The 19,016-nt window shown below is 50.7% G+C and overlaps 1 protein-coding gene across 1 annotated transcript in view; it reads right to left on the minus strand.

Moving 5' to 3' along the window:
• Positions 1-269: 269 nt before the first annotated feature.
• The window catches only part of LOC140900690 (E3 ubiquitin-protein ligase TRIM58), a 496,272-nt gene continuing 477,525 nt past the window's right edge, over positions 270-19,016 (minus strand). Inside the window, exon 6 of the mRNA XM_078849696.1 lies at positions 270-769. Coding sequence (XP_078705822.1) covers positions 270-769 — 500 coding nt within the window. The remainder of the gene's footprint in view (positions 770-19,016) is intronic.

Raw genomic sequence — 19,016 nt, forward strand, 5'->3', positions numbered from 1 at the left:
CTGCCCTGTGGAGATGGTTTTATAGTCCTGATGTCTCCTGCCCTCTCTAGCTGGTGATATTTGGATCATCCATATATATGTCTCATCCTTTTTTGAATCCCACTAGACATTTGGCCCCCTCAATATCCTGTGGCAGTAAGTTCCGCTGGTGAATTATGTGTTGTTAAGAAAGCCTTTCATTGGTAAGTCCTGAAAGCCCAAGGTGCCAAGGCGGCTGTGACTGGCTCATGGCTGCTGTGTTCCCTGTGGGAGGGTCAGAGGGGCATCATTCAGGCTGCCTGCCCGCACCCCCGGTAGAAGTATGGCCGCAGGGGCTCCAAGAAGATGCCACTGAAGGTGTAGATGTGACAGTTGCCAGTCACGTTGTAGAAGAACACCTCTCCGGCCTCAAAGTCCAGAAGGATGCCAATCTGCCGAGGCTTCACTCTCAGCATAAGCTCGGGCAGGGGGGAAGTGAGCGCTGCATACTCATCCCCATTGTGCAGCCACACCGTCCCAAAACCAGTCGCTGGTGAGGGCGTGAATATTCCCTGCCTGCTCACACACTCCTCACAGACCCCCAGTGTCCAACATGGCTTATCCCCCACTTCCACCTCCCAGTAGTGCATCCCAGCTGTGAACCGCTGCCGGCCCAGGATGCAGGTGCACGTGTCAAACCGCTTGGGGTTACTGGGGACGTCCCGCCTCTTGTTGCCCACCCTCACGCTCCGCTGATCCCGGGACAGGAGCAGGTAGGCATTGGCTGTGTTGGGGTCCACAGTCACATGCGCTAGGGACAGAAAGAGAATCACATGGTGCATCCCATTAGTGTCTGTTGGTTACTTATGTCCTGCCCTTTCCTAGCACCTCCCTCAGAGGTGCTGTATAGACTGGAATGAATCCAGCCCCAACCCCCAGGAGCTGAGTCGGTGTCATTATCCCCGTATGACTGAGGCACGCGGGGGTGTGGGGAATTGCCCTCAGTCACACAAGGAGTCAGCTGCAAAGCCAGGAGGAGTCCTGACTCTCCATCTCCTGATCTAAACAGTAGACAACCCTCCCTCACAGATCCAGGAATAGAACCCAGGAGTGCTGACTCCCACCCCCAGCGCCCCCACTCATACCCACTAGACCTCGAAGTCTAACTTACAAATGCAGATTTTTTTTTGGTTACCTAACCTACTTCTTATTCTGCCAATCGCTCAGACAAACAAGTTTGTTTACATTGAGGGGAGATACTGCTGCCTGCTTCTTATTTACAATGTCACCTGAAAGTGAGAAGGCATGGAACTTTTGTAGCCAGCGTTGCAAGGTATTTACATGCTAAATATGCTAAACATTCATATTCCCCTTCATGCTTCAGCCACCATTCCAGAGGACATGCTTCCATGCTGATGACGCTCATTAAAAAAATAATGCATCAATTACATTTGTGACTGGACTCCTTGGGGGGAGAATTGTGTTTCCTACTCTGTTTTACCCACATTCTGCACATATTTCATGTTATAGCAGTCTCGGATGATGACCCAGCACATGTTCGTTTTAAGATTTCACTGCAGATTTGACAAAACGCAAAGAAGGTACCGATGTGAGATTTCTAAAAATAGCTACAGCACTCGACCCAAGGTTTAAAATTCTGAAGTGCCTTCCAAAATCTGAGAGGGACAAGGTATGGAGCATGCTTTTAGAAGCCTTAAAAGAGCAACACTCTGATACAGAAACTACAGAACCCAAACCACAAGTGGACTTGTAAGCTCTAAAGTTTTACATTGTTTTATTTTTGAACGCAGTTTATATATATATAATGCTACATTTGTAAGCTCAACTTTCATGGTAAAGAGACTGCACTACAGTACTTGTATGAGGTGAATTGAAAAATAGGGTTTTTTTGTTTTTTACAGTGCAATTATTTGTAATCAAAAATAAATATACAGTGAGCACTGTACACTCTTTATTCTGTGTTGTAATTGAAATTAATAGATTTGAAAATGTAGTAAACATCCAAAAATATTTAAAAGAAATGGTATTCTATTGTTGTTTAACAGCACAATTAATCGCGTAATTCTTTTTTGAATCGCACGGTTCATTTTTTGAATCGCGCAGTTAATCGCAATTATTTTTTTTAATTGCTTGACAGCCCTAATTTTAATATGGCTAATGTAAACATATACATGCAGGAACAAAACCTGTAAGCCTTAGTTAGAGGATGGGGGACTCTATCCTGGGAAGCAGTGACTATGAAAAAGATTTGGGGGTAGAAGTGAATAAGTAGCTGAACATGAGCTCCCAGTTGGATACAGTGACCAAAATAGCTAGAGTGATCCTGGGATGCCTAAATAGGGGAATCTCGAGTAGGAGTAAAGAGGTTACTGTACCTCAGTAGTGGCACCAGTGTGATCCCTACTGTGTCCAGTTGTGGTATCCACAATTCAAAAAGGATGTTTATAAATTGGAGGGTTCAGAAAAGAGCCACAAGCATGATTAAAGGACTGGAAAACATGACTTATAGTGATACAGGCAAGGAGCTCAATCTATTTATCTTAACAAAGAGAAGGTTAAGGGGTGATTTGATTACAGTCTCCAAGTACCTACATGGGAAACAAATATTTAATAATGGGCTCTTCAATCTACCGGCGATTGGTGTAACATGGAAGTTGAAGCTAAACAAATTCAGACTGGAAAAAAGGTGTAAATGATTGACAGTGAGGGTAATTAACCATTGGAATAATTTACCAAGGATTGTAAATTTACCAAGGATTCTCCATCACTGACCATTTTAAAATCCAGATTGGGTGTTTTCCGACAAGATCTGCTCGAGGGATTATTTTTGGGAAGCTCTCTGGCCTGTGCTATCCAGAAGACCAGACTACATGATCCCTTCTGTCACTGGAATCTGTGAATCTATGATTTGCCTAATTTTGAGACAACGCCGGAGCCAGTAGCCCTGGGGATGATGGAAAAAGGAAGGGAGAATTGAGGCTGTGCAGCTCAAGCCAACAACCCTAATCCAATGACTGCTTCATCTTGAGCAGATACTTTTGAATAACAAATTCCCTTCCAAACTGAGGTGGCACCCCCTCTTCTCTCCCCCAGCTGATACACTGGAAAGGGCCCAGGATGTCTGGCTGCAACAGGCCCGAGGATCACAGCCCTTCAACAGCTGCACCAGGTCCGGGGCTCACAGCCCTTCAGCCTCTAGGCTGGGCCCGGGACACGCAGCCCTTCAGCCTCTAGGCTGGGCCCAGGGCTCGCAGCCCTTCAGAGTCTGCGCCGGGTCTGGGGCTCGCAGCCCTTCAGCATCTCCACCTGTCTGCAACTCACAGCCCTTCTGCTCAGCTCTTTGGGACTCAGCCCCAGCCACTGAAAAGTTGGAATTCTTTTTTAAGCAGAAAGTGGATTTGTGCCCATGACTCAAAAGCTGCAGGACAGATTCTGTCCCAGCCTGGCCCCAAGCACAGATTCCCCTGGGATTTGGCTGAGATGGGAGAGGAGGAACGTCAGTGTCTGAGGGGATCTGGAGAGCAGCGCAGGACAGGGGTTGAAAGAGATGCTCTCTCTCAGCTTTGCTGCCAGGACTCTGAGTTGTCTGTAGCTCATATCTGGAGGCTGGGCACTGCCTGACTGCAGGACAGGCTGATGGCACTGCTCTACTCACCGAGACAGGCTGTGTTCTTCGAGCAGGGCTCTTCCCTGCACAGGATCAGACCCTGCCTCACGGTGTCCTTACCTTTCCTGAGTTGCCGTTTATATTCCCTAGCCCTGGGCATGTTTCACTGGCCCCCATTTTCCCTAATAAGGGAGGGGTTTGCTCCTTCCTCTCTTCCCGAAGCCCTGAGGATCGTCCAGCCCTGCTGAGCTCTCGATGGTTCCCTTGGCCTTGGCCTCACAGCCTATCACGTTTCCCACTTCTGGTTTGGAAGAAACGTGCCTGCGAACATACAGCCGGTCTGGGCTTGGCGAGATGCCGGGTGAGGCCAGTGCAGGGTCTCAGGAAGGGCCATTTTCCAGTTACATAATTTCGCAGAATTTAATGGGACATTGGACCATCAAGTCTGACTTCCTGTATAACACAGGCTAGACAGTCCTTCCACCCTGACACCCCTTCCACCTGGACACCCCAACACCCCAATGGTAGGGAATCTACAAGTTTAAAAATATTGACGAAGTTTAAAAGCTTCAGCTCTTCTCCAGGCTGCTCCTTCCCATAGCAAGAGCCTCACAGAGAGCCTGAAAAGAGAGAGAGAGAGAGAGAGAGAGAGAGAGAGAGAGAGAGAGAGAGAGAGAGAGAGAGTGAGTCAGGAATGACAACAGTACTGGCGGGGAAGGTACTACATTTATAAACAGCAGCTCCTGCTGTAATGTCACATGCTATGCTTGAGTTATGTCAAGGTTACAGAAGATGACGACCATGTTTTCAGAGTCAGAAGCCCAGGCATCAAATAGAAGGGTTGAGCCACTGGCTAGACCAGTACAGTTAAAGTGAGGCACCCTCGTGTTGAGGCAGTTATGCTGGTATAGGAGTGCTAGTCCTGGGATCGCTATTCCTATAGGAGAAGCGGAATAAGCTCCACAAGTATAAAGATGCAGAACTGCAACCACACTAGGCCCTGGTCCACACTAGGAGTTGAGGTCAAACTTAGCAGCATTAAATTGATTTAACCCTGCACCCGTCCACACGATGAAGCCCTTTTTTTTGACTTAAAGGGCTCTTAAAATCGATTTCCGTACTCCACCCCCGAAAAGGGGATTAGCACTTAAATTGGCCTTGCTGGGTCGAATTTGGGGTACTATGGACGCAATCAGACGGTATTGGCCTCCGGGAGCTATCCCAGAGTGCTCCATTGTGACTGCTCTGGACAGCACTCTCAACTCAGATGCACTGGCCAGGTAGACAGGAAAAGACCCACAAACTTTTGAATTTCAATTTCCTGTTTGCATGGTCACCTGCAGCTTGCCACGCTGGCCAGAGCTCATCAGCAGAGGTGACCACGATGGAGTCCCAGAATCGCAAAAGAGCTCCAGCATGGACCGAACGGGAGGTACCTGATCTGATCTCTGTATGGGGAGAGGAATCCGTGCTATCAGAACTCCATTCCAGTTTTCGAAATGCCAAAACTTTTGTCAAAATCTCCCAGGGCATGAAGGACAGAGGCCATAACAGGGACCCGAAGCAGTGCCGCTTGAAACTTAAGGAGCTGAGGCAAGCCTACCAGAAAACCAGAGAGGCAAACGGCCGCTCCGGGTCAGAGCCCCAAACATGCCACTTTATGATGAGCTGCATGCCATTTTAGGGGGTTCAGCCACCACTACCCCAGCCGTGTTGTTTGACTCCTTCAGTGGAGATGGAGGCAACACAGAAGCAGGTTTTGGGGATGAGGAAGATGATGATGATGAAGTTGTAGATAACTCACAGCAAGCAAATGGAGAAACCGGTTTTCCCGACAGCCAGGAACTGTTTCTCACCCTGGACCTGGAGCCAGTACCCCCCGAACCCACCCAAGGCTGCCTCCCAGACCCGCCAGGTGGAGAAGAGACCTCTGATGAGTGTACCTTTTAAAATAGCATACATGGTTTAAAAGCAAGCATGTGTAATGATTAATTTGCCCTGGCATTTGCGGCTCTCCTGGATGTACTCCCAAAGCCTTTGCAAAAGGTTTCTGGGGAGGGCAGCCTTATTCTGTCCACCATGGTAGGACACTTTACCACACCAGGCCAGTAGCACATACTCAGGAATCATTGTAGAACAAAGCATTGCAGTGTATGTTTGCTGGCATTCAAACATCATCCGTTCTTTATCTCTCTGTGTTATCCTCAGGAAAGTGATATCATTCATGGTCACCTGGTTGAAATAGGGTGCTTTTCTTAAGGGGACATTCAGAGGTGCCCGTTCCTGCTGGGCTGTTTGCCTGTGGCTGAATAGAAATGTTCCCCGCTGTTAGCCACGGGGAGGGGGGAGGGTCTAGCCATGTGGTGGGGGAGGCAAAATGCGACCTTGGAACGAAAGCACATGTGCTGTGTATGTAAAGTTAACAGCAAGGTTTACCATGAAAGAGTGTAGCCATTGTTCTAGAAAATGTGTCTTTTTAAATACCGCTGTCTCTTTTTTTTTCTCCACCAGCTGCATGTGTTTCAAGGATCACAGGATCTTCTGCTTCCCAGATGCTAGTGAAGATTAGAAGGCGAAAAAAACACACTCGTGATGAAATGTTCTCTGAGCTCATGCTATCCTCCCACACTGACAGAGCACGGACGAATGCGTAGAGGCAGACAATGTCAGAGTGCAGAAAAGCACAGTATGACCGGGAGGAGTAAGTGGCGGGCTGAAGAGAGTAAGGAGAGGGCTGAAGCTGAAAGGTGGCGGCAGCGTCATGAGAGGAGGCAGGATTCAATGCTGAGGCTGCTGGAGGATCAAACCAATATGCTCCAGCGTATGGTTGAGCAGCAGGAAAGGCAGAAGGAGCACAGACCGCTGCTACAGCCCCTGCGTAACCAACCGCCCTCCTCCCCAAGTTCCATAGCCTCCTTACCCAGACGCCCAAGAACGCAGTGGGGGGGCCTCCGGCCACCCAGCCACTCCACCCCAGAGGATTGCCCAAGCAACAGAAGGCTGGCATTCAATAGGTTTTAAAGTTTTAAACTTTTAAAGTGCTGTGTAGCCTTGTCCTTCCCTCCTCCACCACCCCTCCTGGTGCTTCTCTCCTCCACCACCCCTCCTGGGCTACCTTGGTAGTTATCCCCCTATTTGTGTGATGAATGAATAAAGGTGGTCAGGGATGCAACCCCATGCTCTGGGTGTCCCTAAACCACCGAACGCCAGAACCTGGGACGGGATGATGGGGACGGATCACTCGAAATTGCCTTCTTCTGGTCATTCTCTCTGAAGTGTCTGGCACCGGCCACTGCTGTAGGGGCATTGGCATCATTTTTATAGTGGAGGTGCTCAAAGCCACTGAACAAAACTAAATGCACTATATGAGGGAAACCATTTCAAGCCAGAGGGTTCTGCCACACCCCCAGCACTCCTGGTTCCAGCACCTCGGCACTGCTGGAAGACAGGATACGGGTTGGATGGACCTTTGGTCCGACCCTGTATGGCTGTTCTTAAGAGGTGTTGGGTCACACTGTCTGAAGTTGAATGAATGGGTCATTAAGGACTGGTTGAAACTGACCCATGTCAGTGGAGGATCTGAAAAGACAAGGGGAGCCCCAAAAGCCAGGGCAGTCACACCTAGCAACCGAGGAGGAGATTTCCCCCACCTCTCTGCAGGGAAGCAGAGCACAGGTCCCCCAGCCAGCAGTTTTATAGCCCCTCAGCCCAAGTCAGCTGACCCAGGCCAGCTGTGGGTTTCACTGCAGTGTAGACATAGCCCCCCACTCTCCCCGCCCGCTCCCAGAGCTCAGTGCAGAGTCTAACAAGTGCAGAACACCCACTCTCCTGAACCTGCTGCTGTCTAGGACCACAGGAACTGCCAGGTGGAATCAAAGCCAGGGTCCCTCTTGCCCAGCAGCTGGTGTGAGCCCCTCACTGATGGCATCTCTTCAATCATGGCCTGGCCTGGAGCTGCAGGGTCCAGGTCTTTGTTCACATTAGGGGCTGTGTCCACACACAACACATTAGCTGAGAAGGGCAATGCAAAAAAGAGACTCCAAGAGGGGAGCAGCGACCTGTGAGGAGAACTGCTCAGGGAGTGACCTCACCCCTGCACAGGATGGCAATGCCTGGTGGGAGGCAGTGAGGTGTCAACTTGCTCCTGTGCACAAGGTTTGTGCCTTCGGCTGCAAGCTAGATGCAAAGGAGGATGCTCCAGAAGGCCAACAGCCTTAGTGAGAGCTGGTGCCGGGCAAAGGAGGGAACTCAACGCCCCAATAAAGCAGCCCCCACACTGGGCAGATCAGCCACAAGACAACTGTGAGATGGACGCTGACTGCACCCCCAGAGGGGCTGACAGCATTGCATGCCGCTGTTCAGACAGAAGGGGGAGTTGGCCACAGACAGGCTTCTGAAGGCAGGAGATCTGCCACCCTCCTTAGCTGGAGTTGGGGGCCCAGGCTGGCATTCCCAGAAGCACTGGTATCCGGCTTGGCATTCATTCTGCCATTTTCTCTTTTCAATTCGTTGCCAAGTACACTTTGCCCTGGTGACTGGCCACAGCAGAACGGGCACTGCCGGATGCTCCCCATCAGGAACCAGCATCTGCCCTTCCAGCAGCATCAGGAGCAGGCAATGCAGCTGCAGCAGGGTGTAAAGGCCGGGCTCCTGCTGAGAGCTGCGCAGGGCGTCTGGCATGGGAAGTGCCAGGCATGTCTCTCGCATAGCAAAGGAGGCAGCGTGTCCACACCAGCTGTGAGCAGCAGCCCGAATACCCAGGCTCTGCTCTCGCCTGGCCGTCAGTGCGTCCGCATTGCTGCCCATGCACTAGGACACAGGGGGCCTGGCACAGCCAAGCTGGGCTCCTCACACACAGCCGCCCCTAGGTTAGCTCCGCGGGCTGCATGAATGCCCGTTCCCGAGTACGTTTCCTGGCCCTGGACCCACAGCAGAGCTCGGCAGCAGCACTGGTGTGACGCTGGCAGTCAGGCAGCTCGCCGGTATGGTGGGCACCTGTTATTAATACTCGGCCTTTCATCGGAGATGCCATGGCCACCGCAAACCCGCTACTGGGTGCAGCTCTGCCAGACCTGGCCCAAAGCAAGATGCTCAAGGGGGAGAGTTAGCAGTGGACACAGGGGAGCAGCCTCTCGACTCTCACCTCTCAGGCTCTGGCCTTCAATCCCCTTCTGCCCCACTATTACTCAGGGTAACAGCTGCACCTCCCAGGCTCAGGGAATCTTGGCCTTTCATGCACATTGCCCGTACAAAGGCAGATGAACAGCCTGGCCTTCACTGGAACCATGTAGGTCAAACCAGATAAGACACCAGGGGTTGTGGAGCACCATCTCCCCTGGTGGGCAGGGGACCAGGACTCCAGGTTTTCATGCTCAGCTCTGCCACCAACTCCCTCTGTGACTTTGGGAGAGTCATTTGGCCTCTCTGTGCCTCAGTTTCACAGTCTACAAAACACGCCTAATACAAATCCGGGGAAGCATGCTTTATGGGTCAGGTCCCAGGCAGGAGAGGGGAGAGCCGCACTGAGAAGGCCGGAGGTTGTCGTTCTCTGCAGCAGAATCACAGGGCACAGCAGGGGCTTAGCGCTCTCCTCGGCCTACAGGGCTCAGAACCGGGGGTCATGCTGGCGTGTCTGAGAGCTGACGATGATCAGGAGCCACATGGCTCAGAGAAGTACAGAGATCTCATGGACCAGTTTCCAACTGGCCAGGCTGCGCATTCACTCTCAGAGCCATGAGCCAGGCCCACTGTGTCACTAAGGCAGGGGTGGGCAAACTTCTTGGCCCGAGGGCCACATGGGGTTGTAAAACGGTATGGAGGGCCGGGTAGGGAAGGCTGGGCCTCCCCAAATAGCATGGACCCCACCCCTATCCACCCCCTCCCACTTCCTGCCCCCCAACTGTCCCCCTCAGAATTCCCATCCCATCCAACCCCCTGCTCCCTGTCCCCTGACCGCCCCCTTTGGAGACCTCCGCACCCTAACTGCCCCCGGGACCCCAACACCCCCCACTCCCTGTCCCGTATCCATACCCTGGGGGAGGGGAGGCAGCGGGGGAGGGGCTGGGGATTGGACAGGACGGTCCTGCGGGCCAGACGTCGTTTGCCCACGTCCTGTCCGGCCGCCTGAGTTCCCGGCCAGGGAGCAAACCCCGGCCCCTTCCCCGGAGCGTTGCAGCGGCGGGACCGGCTCCAGCAAGTGGGGGGCGGGATTGGATGAGGGGCAGGGGTTTGCGGAGAGAGTCAGGGAGCCGGGGGCATTGGATGGGGTGGAGATGGGGGGAGGACGGTCGGGGGAGGGGCCGGGGCTCGCCTCCTTGGCTGGGAGCTCAGGCGGGCCGGACAGGCCGGTCCCGTGGGCCCTAGTTTGCGCGTGTTGGTCGCAGGCCGGGACTCAGAAGTGAGGGTTCTGGGTGCAGGGGGAATGGGACTGTGCAGGGGGTCCAGATGAAGGTGGTTGGGGGTCAGCAGGGGAGGCTGGGGGCTGAGGACTCAGCATGGGGGTCCAGGTGCTGGGGGGTTCAGTGGGATGGGGGGCGCATTTGGAATGGTCCAGGTGCAGGGGGCTAGTCAAGGCATGGGTCTGGATGCAGGGAGGAGGAACTCAGCACAGATCCAGACGCAGGGGGGGCTCTGTGGGGGTAGGTCTGGATGCAGGGGGTCTCCATCCCTGCTGAAGGCAGCACAGAAGTGAGGGTGTCAATCCTGCAATGCCCCTAGAGCAGCCTTGCAACACTCCCCCATCCCCTTTTGGGTTGGGGCCCCCACAATTACAACAGCCTGAAATTTCAGGGGTAAACTTCCGAAAATGTGAAATTGTCTTATTTTCAAATCCTAGGGCTGTGAAATTGACCAGAATGAACTGTGAATTTGGTAGGGCCCTAGTAATAACAGAAAGTTTATCACTGCTGTACTCAGTCTCATAGCGTGCTCCATCGCAAACGTGACAAAACCCAATACAAGAATACACCACCAATTATGGGTTTTGCTCACAAGAGTGAAACAAGCCTAATCGAGGAAAGCATACACTCATGCCCACACAGCAGTCTCAAATAGATAGATTACTCTGCGCTTCATCCCACATGTAGTGAAGGTTGACGGACATGTTCCATCCAAGGGCTGGCTGCAATTCAGCAAAGGATAAAATAATACCATGTGTAAAGCACTGAAATCCTTCTGGATAAAAGGCACCAGATGATCATAAAGTGTTATCAATAGTCACAACCACACACCTAATAACCAGAGGACTAAACCTACTAACCAGAGTTTGCTTCAAATAATTCCTTTCCTACTCAGTGGAGTCCAAGGGCTGTGTTATGGTGGGAACGCCAAATCCCACCCCTTTTACTTCACTACTGGTGGAGGAGAAGGGCTTCCTGCTCAGGTATTGTCCCTGAATGTTATTTGAGACTCACGCATTTTTCCGTTAGACTTGGCTACAAAGTGCCTCTTTAATATGATGATTTCCCAGTCTGCTGAGAAGAATGGAAACCGTCTTCTCTCCAAGACACAAACCCATCCCTGCTGTCTAGTTAGAGGGAACCAATACCATTCTCTCCATCCGTCCATCCCCATTCTCTCCCATCCCTATCAGCTGCTTCTTCCCTTCTCTCTGAGTTTTCTTTTTCAGGCTATAGATACATTACAGCTTAGTGCAGATGGGCAGAGTCCCTGTGTGTTTCTGGAGAGGCTCAGCCCTGGCACTGTTTCAGGGTCGGGTGCAGCCTCACCTCTGAGTCCATGTCTCAGGGGAGGCGGGGGGCTTCAGGGTGATCTCCCACCTCCATACAGCCAGTGTGCGACTCTTGCCCCTGTTGCTGCACCCGCCCTGCAAAGATGTGCGGATGACACAAGCAGCTGTGGGGAAGCCGTGGGAGCCTTGGCCAGGACTGCCATTTAGGGAGGGTGGAGGGGCACCCCCATCTCGAGTTCCATACCAGAGGTCTGTTCGTGGGACATAGTTGGAGCTCTTACCTGCTGCGCCATGCAGGTGCCCTCCTCCAGCTCCTGCGGTCTATTTCCTCCACTGCACTAGGGTGTCTGGGGGTGGGCAGGCAAGGAAGAGGTCAGTCGAGGGGTGGGGGTGGGGAAGCACAGGGGCCCTGGGGATGGGGGAGGGAGAGAAGCAGAGAGTCCCCAGTGGTGGGACAGCTTCAGAAAAATCTAGAGAAATTCTGCTCCTAGGTTTGATATTGTTTTATCGTCTATTTAGTATGAGCATTTAATTGCATGTCATGGCTTGGGCTTTTTGGCAAGCAGCATATGGAATGCTTAAACCTTGATTATGTATCTTAGATTATCCTTACAATTGGATGTCTCTGAAGACCTTAGATTGAACTGCTACTGTACATAATAGAGCCATGATAAGTGCATCTTTTGCTCCACTTTCCACATTTTAAAATGTGTCTAGATTAGGAAAAATTGTCAGGGTTAGGTAAACCTCATGTAGATGCAAGGGTGTAGTTTGTGGGGTGGGAGGGTTGCCCCTCCTCCCCAAACTGCAGGCCTTGACAGTTGTGGAATTTGCGCACCCCCCTCCCCCCATGCAGAGTCCTGTTGGCCTGACTGAAGCTGGCCCCCAAAATGTAGAAGTCAAACTATGCCTAAGTGTAGACCTTTTACCTCCAGTGAGCTGGTTGCGGTTGATTGCCGGGTACTCCTAGAATTAACCCACTAAAAATTCTACCAACGTTACCAGCAAATGAAAAGGATATCATTTCAATCCCATGGTATTCTTATATTCTAGCATTGATTAAATCCTTTTGTTTCAGATCAGCCCAAATGAAAGGGAAAGATTTTCAGATTTCCCATTGTCAAACAAAACATTGAAAGGTAAGCACACCAACAGTTCTTCAGAAAGTATTTGAATAAAAGACCAATTTTCATCAGTCTTCTTCATTGGCTGTTTCAGGAGGTTTTGTTTTTAAATATCAGAGTTCCAAGATAATGTTGCCACCTGCAGTATTTTTCCTTATGGGAAAATGTATCATTATCCAAGGCAAAACGTAAGAATCTTTTTTTTTCTCTCCCAAATACTAGGTTTGCAAGAAGCACAGTATCGCATGGTTACTGAGACACAGAGGCAGACCACAGGCTTGTCGTTGCAAGGTAAAGATGTACTTGGAGCTGCAAAGACTTGATCAGGCAAAACCTTGGCATTTATTATCCCAGTAAGTAATTGACCTTCTCATTGGAAGCTTGAGCTTATGTAAAGTGAAGGTATTGGACAGTAAACAGCATATTTTGGTTCACCTGGGCCCGGAGGAGACATATAATTTGACTGTAATATTTGTTCACGTAAAGCTATGAGAGACTGACGTATGTATTGCTGTCTGAGGTTTTGTAAGATGGCCTGGGTATATTTTTGTCTCTAGAAATGTTTTGACACTTTGATATCTTGTTCTGACATTTTTATTAAGACTGACTTTTTTTTCAAAAAAGTTTTTTCTTGATAGTGCTTTACCCATATAGTTGTCTGCTAAAATTATTTAAAACTGAATGTCTGTATGGAATAAGTGTAAAATTGATCAAGGAACCTCTTTACAATTAATCTTCACTAAATATGTAACACATTGGTCATTGTAGGTTAGGCTAGAGTTCATGAAAATGGTTTGCAAAATAGACTGAAAATTGGCTCACAATCAATATTCCTTATAGGATAAAAGTTCCTAGTGGTTCAGCTGGAAAGTTAGGCTTTGCATTTATTTTCTTTAGTATTCTAGAAAGGGATTTTTCAAGTTGGCATCTAAATTGTTTCCTCAATCAATGGTGATCAGGTTGGGAGGGCTTAATTTGGTTTTAAATTATGAGATTAGTGATGAGCATTCAATGTAGTTTATTAGTTTAGGGCTCAATCCACTTCCATTAAAGTCAATGACAAAAGAGTGGGAACAGAAATGGGTATTTAGGCAAGCTCTCAGAAACGGGAATGTGCTTTATGCTAGATCTCATTCATGCTGATTCGGAAATAAATGTCTAAGTTTTGGAAGGGGGTGGGGGGAAACAATCTTCTGCATACTGTAGAAAGGAAAATGAGGTTGCTTAATTTATATCAGTAATTGAGAACTAGAGCTCTTGAAACAATTGTATGCATTTTGATGTCCACACATTTAAAGGGATTTGTAGAGAAGGGGCCTAGTGATAACTGGGACTTAGAGTCATATAGAAGGAGGGTAGAAAACAAGGTTTGTTCTCCTGTGTGGCTGTGGAAATCACCATGAGTAGAGGTATCACATCAGCTCTGGTGAAATCCTTTTGTTGTACAGCTGAACACAACAATTTGACAGCGTGTGAATCTGTAATAGCAGAAGTGGACCTGCATCATGGCTGCAGTACCTTTAGTTGGAGTGCTCTGTTTCAGCCATGGTACTGCCTTGTAGGTGTGCGCCCAGTACTGCTAAGGGCATTCTACACCCAAAAATGAAAAATTCTGCGCACAATATTTTAAAATTCTGCAAATTTTATTTGTTAATTAAATGTGGAGGCTCCAGAATGGCATTGGAGAGCACAAGCCACTGGCTGCACAGAGGTGGGAGATCATTGTGCAGCCGCCCCCTCCCCCCACGCCCGCCCCCAGGGGACAGGGACTCACCGGTGAGGCTGCACCCAACCCTGACACTGCAAGGATCGGGTCTGCCCCAGAAACACCCCAGAGTCCTGCCCCACCATGCCAGGTACACCAGGTGTGGACAGGGAAGCTCACAAGGTGGGATCCGAGTGTGGAACGAATCTAGCTGTGGGGTGAGGGAGTTCTGTGTGGGGCAATCTGGGAGCTGGCGGCTCAGTGGGTGATCTGGGCCCAGGAGCTTGTTGGGGGTTCTGCAAAGGTAATGGGATTCTGCATGAGGGTCAGGTGAAGGTAGTTGGGGCTCAGTGGGGGGAGGGGGTTGAGTTGCAGGGAGATTGAGCTCAGCAGGGGGGTCTGACTGTGAGGGGATGTCCAGATGCTGGAGGAGTGGGGATCAGTGAGTTAGATACAATTGTTGTTATTGGGTCTCTGCATGAGAATAAAATATATGCATAGACTGTAACCCAGTTCTTCCTCTCCTTGAACTTGAGCCTGCTATGGTGTCATTATCCTGCGTTTGTGGCATCACACAATTGTCATGGAAAAGCAAATGGAGTAAATTCAGCATTATTGCATAACGGCAGCTTCTAGCAGGACTCCTGAGAGTTTTCTCAGTATTAAGTGACTTGCCTGAAATGGGTCAGGCTGTGTGTGCCCGCCTTTTCCCCCACGAGTACGATGGGATGACTTGTCTCACACCGGTACTCTTGGGAATGCTTCTAAAGCACTCTGGAGACTGAAGCAGCTGTACTAGTGTTCCTAAAAAGGGTAAAGGAAATGGGATTTAATTCTAATCCTGCTGAGATCACTTTCCAGTGCACAAAGGGGGCCTTGTCAGAGAGCCGCTTTTCAATGAGACGTTTTCTGCGGTCGGGTAGTGGTAGAGGTAGCGTGAACAGAGCTTAGCTGAATATTGGGGATAGAAGGCCTGTTTCTTGGTTGAGAAACTGCACCCTCTGCTATACGACTGACTGCCCCTTGACTTCACCACACCTTTGTCGGGATCTCCTCTCAGACGAATTCTCCCAGGGCCTGTATTTAAGGCTTTGCTGAAGTTTCAAGGGAAGGCTGATAAGAACCAGTCTTCAGCTATTTTTGCTGGCAGAGTGGTGATTTGAAGAGAGCCCTTTCCTTCTTTACAGGCAGTGGCGTAGCTAGGACAGGGAAACTGGGCGGGCAATGATGGGGCGGTTGGGGATAGGGAGACCTGCCTCCCCCGCCATCTCTAGCCGTCCTTTACTGCTCAGTAGTAAAGGCACCAGGCACCAGGCACCTGACCATGAGGCTGCCTGGGGGAGGGCGGGGGTGTACCTTGCAGGGGCAGGGCTGGAGACCAGGGCAGCAGCATGTGGTGCTGGCAGGAGCGGGACACGGATGGACACTGACCCAGTGTTGGGAGTCCCAACATGTGGATTCGGGGGGCTCCAGCCCCAATCTGGGTGGGTCTGGATGCTAAGTGGGTGGGCCGCAGCCCACTCAGGCCCACCCATGGCTACAGCCCTGTCAGGTGCTTGCTGACTCCTAATCTAACGCACAGATTAACGGTAAAGCTGCCCTGCATTAGGGTTTCATTGTGGGGGAATCTGCCAAGTTCTTCGAGTACTTGCTCACGTCGATTCCAAGTAGGTGTGCGTATGCCGCGTGCACAGTCGTCGGAAGGTTTTTCCCCAAGCAGTACCCGTCGGGTCAGCTGTGGAGCCCCCGGAGCTGCGCCTTCATGGCGGTGTATATAGGTCCCTGCCGACCTGCCACCTCTTCAATTCGTTCTTCCTGCCTGTGACGGTCGTTGGAGCTGTGTGTCTCTCTTGCCTCCGCAAGCAGTTTCCCCAGTGATTGGACTTTCTGTTAACCTGTAAATAGTTAATTAGTTAGTGTTAGTTTTCAGTAATTAGTTCGATAGAAGTGTGGGGGGGTTCCCCCAACCCCAATTCTCTCCCCTCTTGGGGTTCGGCACATGCCTCCATCCCAAGAGTTTAAGCCGTGCGGGACCTGCTACAAGCTCATGTCAATGGGCGACCCCCATGACTCCTGCCTAAAGTGTCTGGGGGAGGCACATCAAACAGATCGCTTCAAGATCTGCAAAGTTCTCCGCCCGAGAACAAAGAAAGAAAGGAACTTCAGGCTCAAAGAACTCCTTATGGAGGCAGCCCTCCGTCCCCTGCCGGCTCTGGGCGAGCAGGACTTGGCATTAAGCACCTCTGTGCGCAGCGCTCTGGCCTCTGTTAGAGAAACTACGGCTCGCACTCACCGATGCCACCTAAGCAGCACAAGAAGACGAATAGAGGGCACTCACCCATGGTCAGAGCACTGAGTCTGACAGCATAAGCGGTATGCGTCCTGCGCAGGGATCAGCACTGTCGACTTTGGGCCTGCAGAGGGATCCGTCAAGTCTGGTGCCACTGGACCCTCCTGCTAGAGAGTGCCTGGTGGAGGAGCATCCTTCCTTCCATCCTGGACACATTTGAGGTGGCCAGGGACTTGATTGCCATGATGGCACCGCAGTTTCCCACCAGGCAAGATAGACCTCCGGCACCACAAGGCACGGCGCCATCCAGAAGCAAGCCCATGATGATGAAGCTCTGCTCGCCTTCCCCACGGCACCATCCTCCGACACTGTCCTGCTTGGACCACCCTGCCAGATTGGCTGAAGAAGTTAGCTGTCTGGTTCTTAAACTCAGCAGCAGCAGTTGCTCGCTGGGTGCTCAGTGATTCTCTCCCTCCCTGGGCTCAGCTCTTGCCAAGCCCTGCTTCTGCTCTGTTCCTCCACAGCTTCAGCCCAGATCCTGTCCTACACCCAGCCTTGCTCCTGCCTCAGAACCAGCCCTGCTCCCTTCTTCCCTGCCCCCGGTGATCCGGTTCTGACCCTTGGCTCTGATTCCTGACTCCGACTCTCTCTTGATTCTAGAGTGACCAGATATCCCGATTTGATAGGAACAGTCCTGATCTGGGAGTCTTTTTCTTATATAGGTTCCTATTACCCCACCCCCATCCCAATTGTTCACATTTGCTGTCTGGTCACCCTTCTTGATTCTTGGCTCTGGCATTTGGATTCTGACTCTAGTTCTAATCTTTGGATCTGCTTCTTGGTTTTGGCCCCATCTCAATCCCTGCTTTTGGCTTTTGGACACTCACCACTAGGCATGACTCCCAGTCCGACCACTATGCCAGACCACCTACAACCCGGTCTCCTGACATGTGCTCAGTCTGGTTTGTGGTTTAACCATCTGATGAGTTCCATGTAACCTTGTGCATGTCTTTGTGAGGAAACCAAGTATCACCAATAATCAGTGCATGTTACTGCACAGCGATTCTCAAACTGTGGGTCGGGATCCCTTTTTAATAGGGTCACCAGGGCTGGAGTTAGACTTGCCTGGGCCCAGGGCTGAAGCCCAAGCCTGAGCCCTGGGAAGCAGGGCTGAGACTTGGGCTTCAGCCCTGGGATCAGGTTACAGCTCCCCCCACCCCCTGCCTGGGCCTGAAGCCCTTGGGTTTTGACTTTGGCCCCTTCTGGCCCGGGGGAGCTAGGGCTTGGGTGGGCTCAGGGTTTGGTTCTCCCTCCTGGGGTCGCGTAGTAATTTTTGTTGTCAGAAGGGGGTCGTGGTGCAATGAAGTTTGAGAACCCCTGTTATAGCAAGTTCTCATCTTTCTCTATTAGCGTTTGCCATCCTAATGCCATGTGGGAAGTCGTTTTGTTTTGCTGTATGGGGGTGGCTTGCTGCATCAGGGCCTCTAGTGGTGGAGCACGTACGGGCTCTGGCTGGGAGTTCAGATGTGGGAGTTCAGTGGGGACACTGGGGCATGGCCACAAGGTATCTCGAGGGGATGGAAGACCACGAGTGTCGATGAAGCCCCCTCGCACTACGCCCAGGTGTCCTTGCCCCCCCGACTCCGGCCTGGAGGCACTCGCAGCAGCTCTGTGTACTAGGCCCAGGTGTCCTTGCCCCCCCCACTCCGGCCTGGAAGCACTCGCAGCAGCTCTGTGTACTAGGCCCAAGTGTCCTTGGCCCCCCGCCTGGAGGCACTCGCAGCAGTTATGCTGAGGATCTGCAACAATATGTTGCAGAGTCAGACTGCCTGAAACTAAACAAGGCCAAACAGGGCAGATATGGAAGAACAATGCTGACTAAAGCAGCTTTATGTATGGTTTAACAAATGATACAGAGAACAAGGGCACTAGCTGGGAACTGGATTGGCTGGCTATATGGATACTTAGGGCAGCTTGCTATTGGATAGGTATGCTGGGAAAAAGGACGTATAAAAGCCTGTGTAACTTCCTGCTCTGGGTGCAGGATTGGAGATTTTATTCTCCCTGTACCTTTTTGCAGCTGCAAATAAACTTTTCTGCTTCTTCACCCCGTTGTGATTATTGGGTGTAGCACACCGGGTAACGAACCAACCTCAGCTGTTTAGCCTCTCGGCACTGGGTGCAGGCAACAATAACAATTATCAAAAAGTGTCATGTTTTCTCTCGTGACGTGCTAACATATTTTGTCACCAGGATAAATATGGAATAATTCTAATGAATTACCACAGATTTACATTGGTGTAACTGAAATTATGCATTCAATATCCTGTTTCAGGTTAGTAAAAATAAAAGAATGCTGTGGGTTTTGTGGACATGTACAAGATACAGATTTATAAAAACAACGTGAAAACAGGTAGTTATGCTGGGGAAAGGGGAAGCCTTATTGAAGCTGTTGGGCATACCAGTTGTCCTTTATTCAGAATCAATGTAAAAACCATCAAGCTCTTTTGTGGAATAGATGGCTGACTTAATAGAAGTCACCATCAAGTAAAGCTGGAATAGGAGTTGAGCCATACAGTGGAAGGGGCTTTCACTGGGGTCTGAATGCAAATGCAGGCGGA

The sequence above is a fragment of the Lepidochelys kempii genome, chromosome 20, assembly GCF_965140285.1.
Source record: "Lepidochelys kempii isolate rLepKem1 chromosome 20, rLepKem1.hap1, whole genome shotgun sequence".
Taxonomy (NCBI): Eukaryota; Metazoa; Chordata; order Testudines; family Cheloniidae; genus Lepidochelys; species Lepidochelys kempii.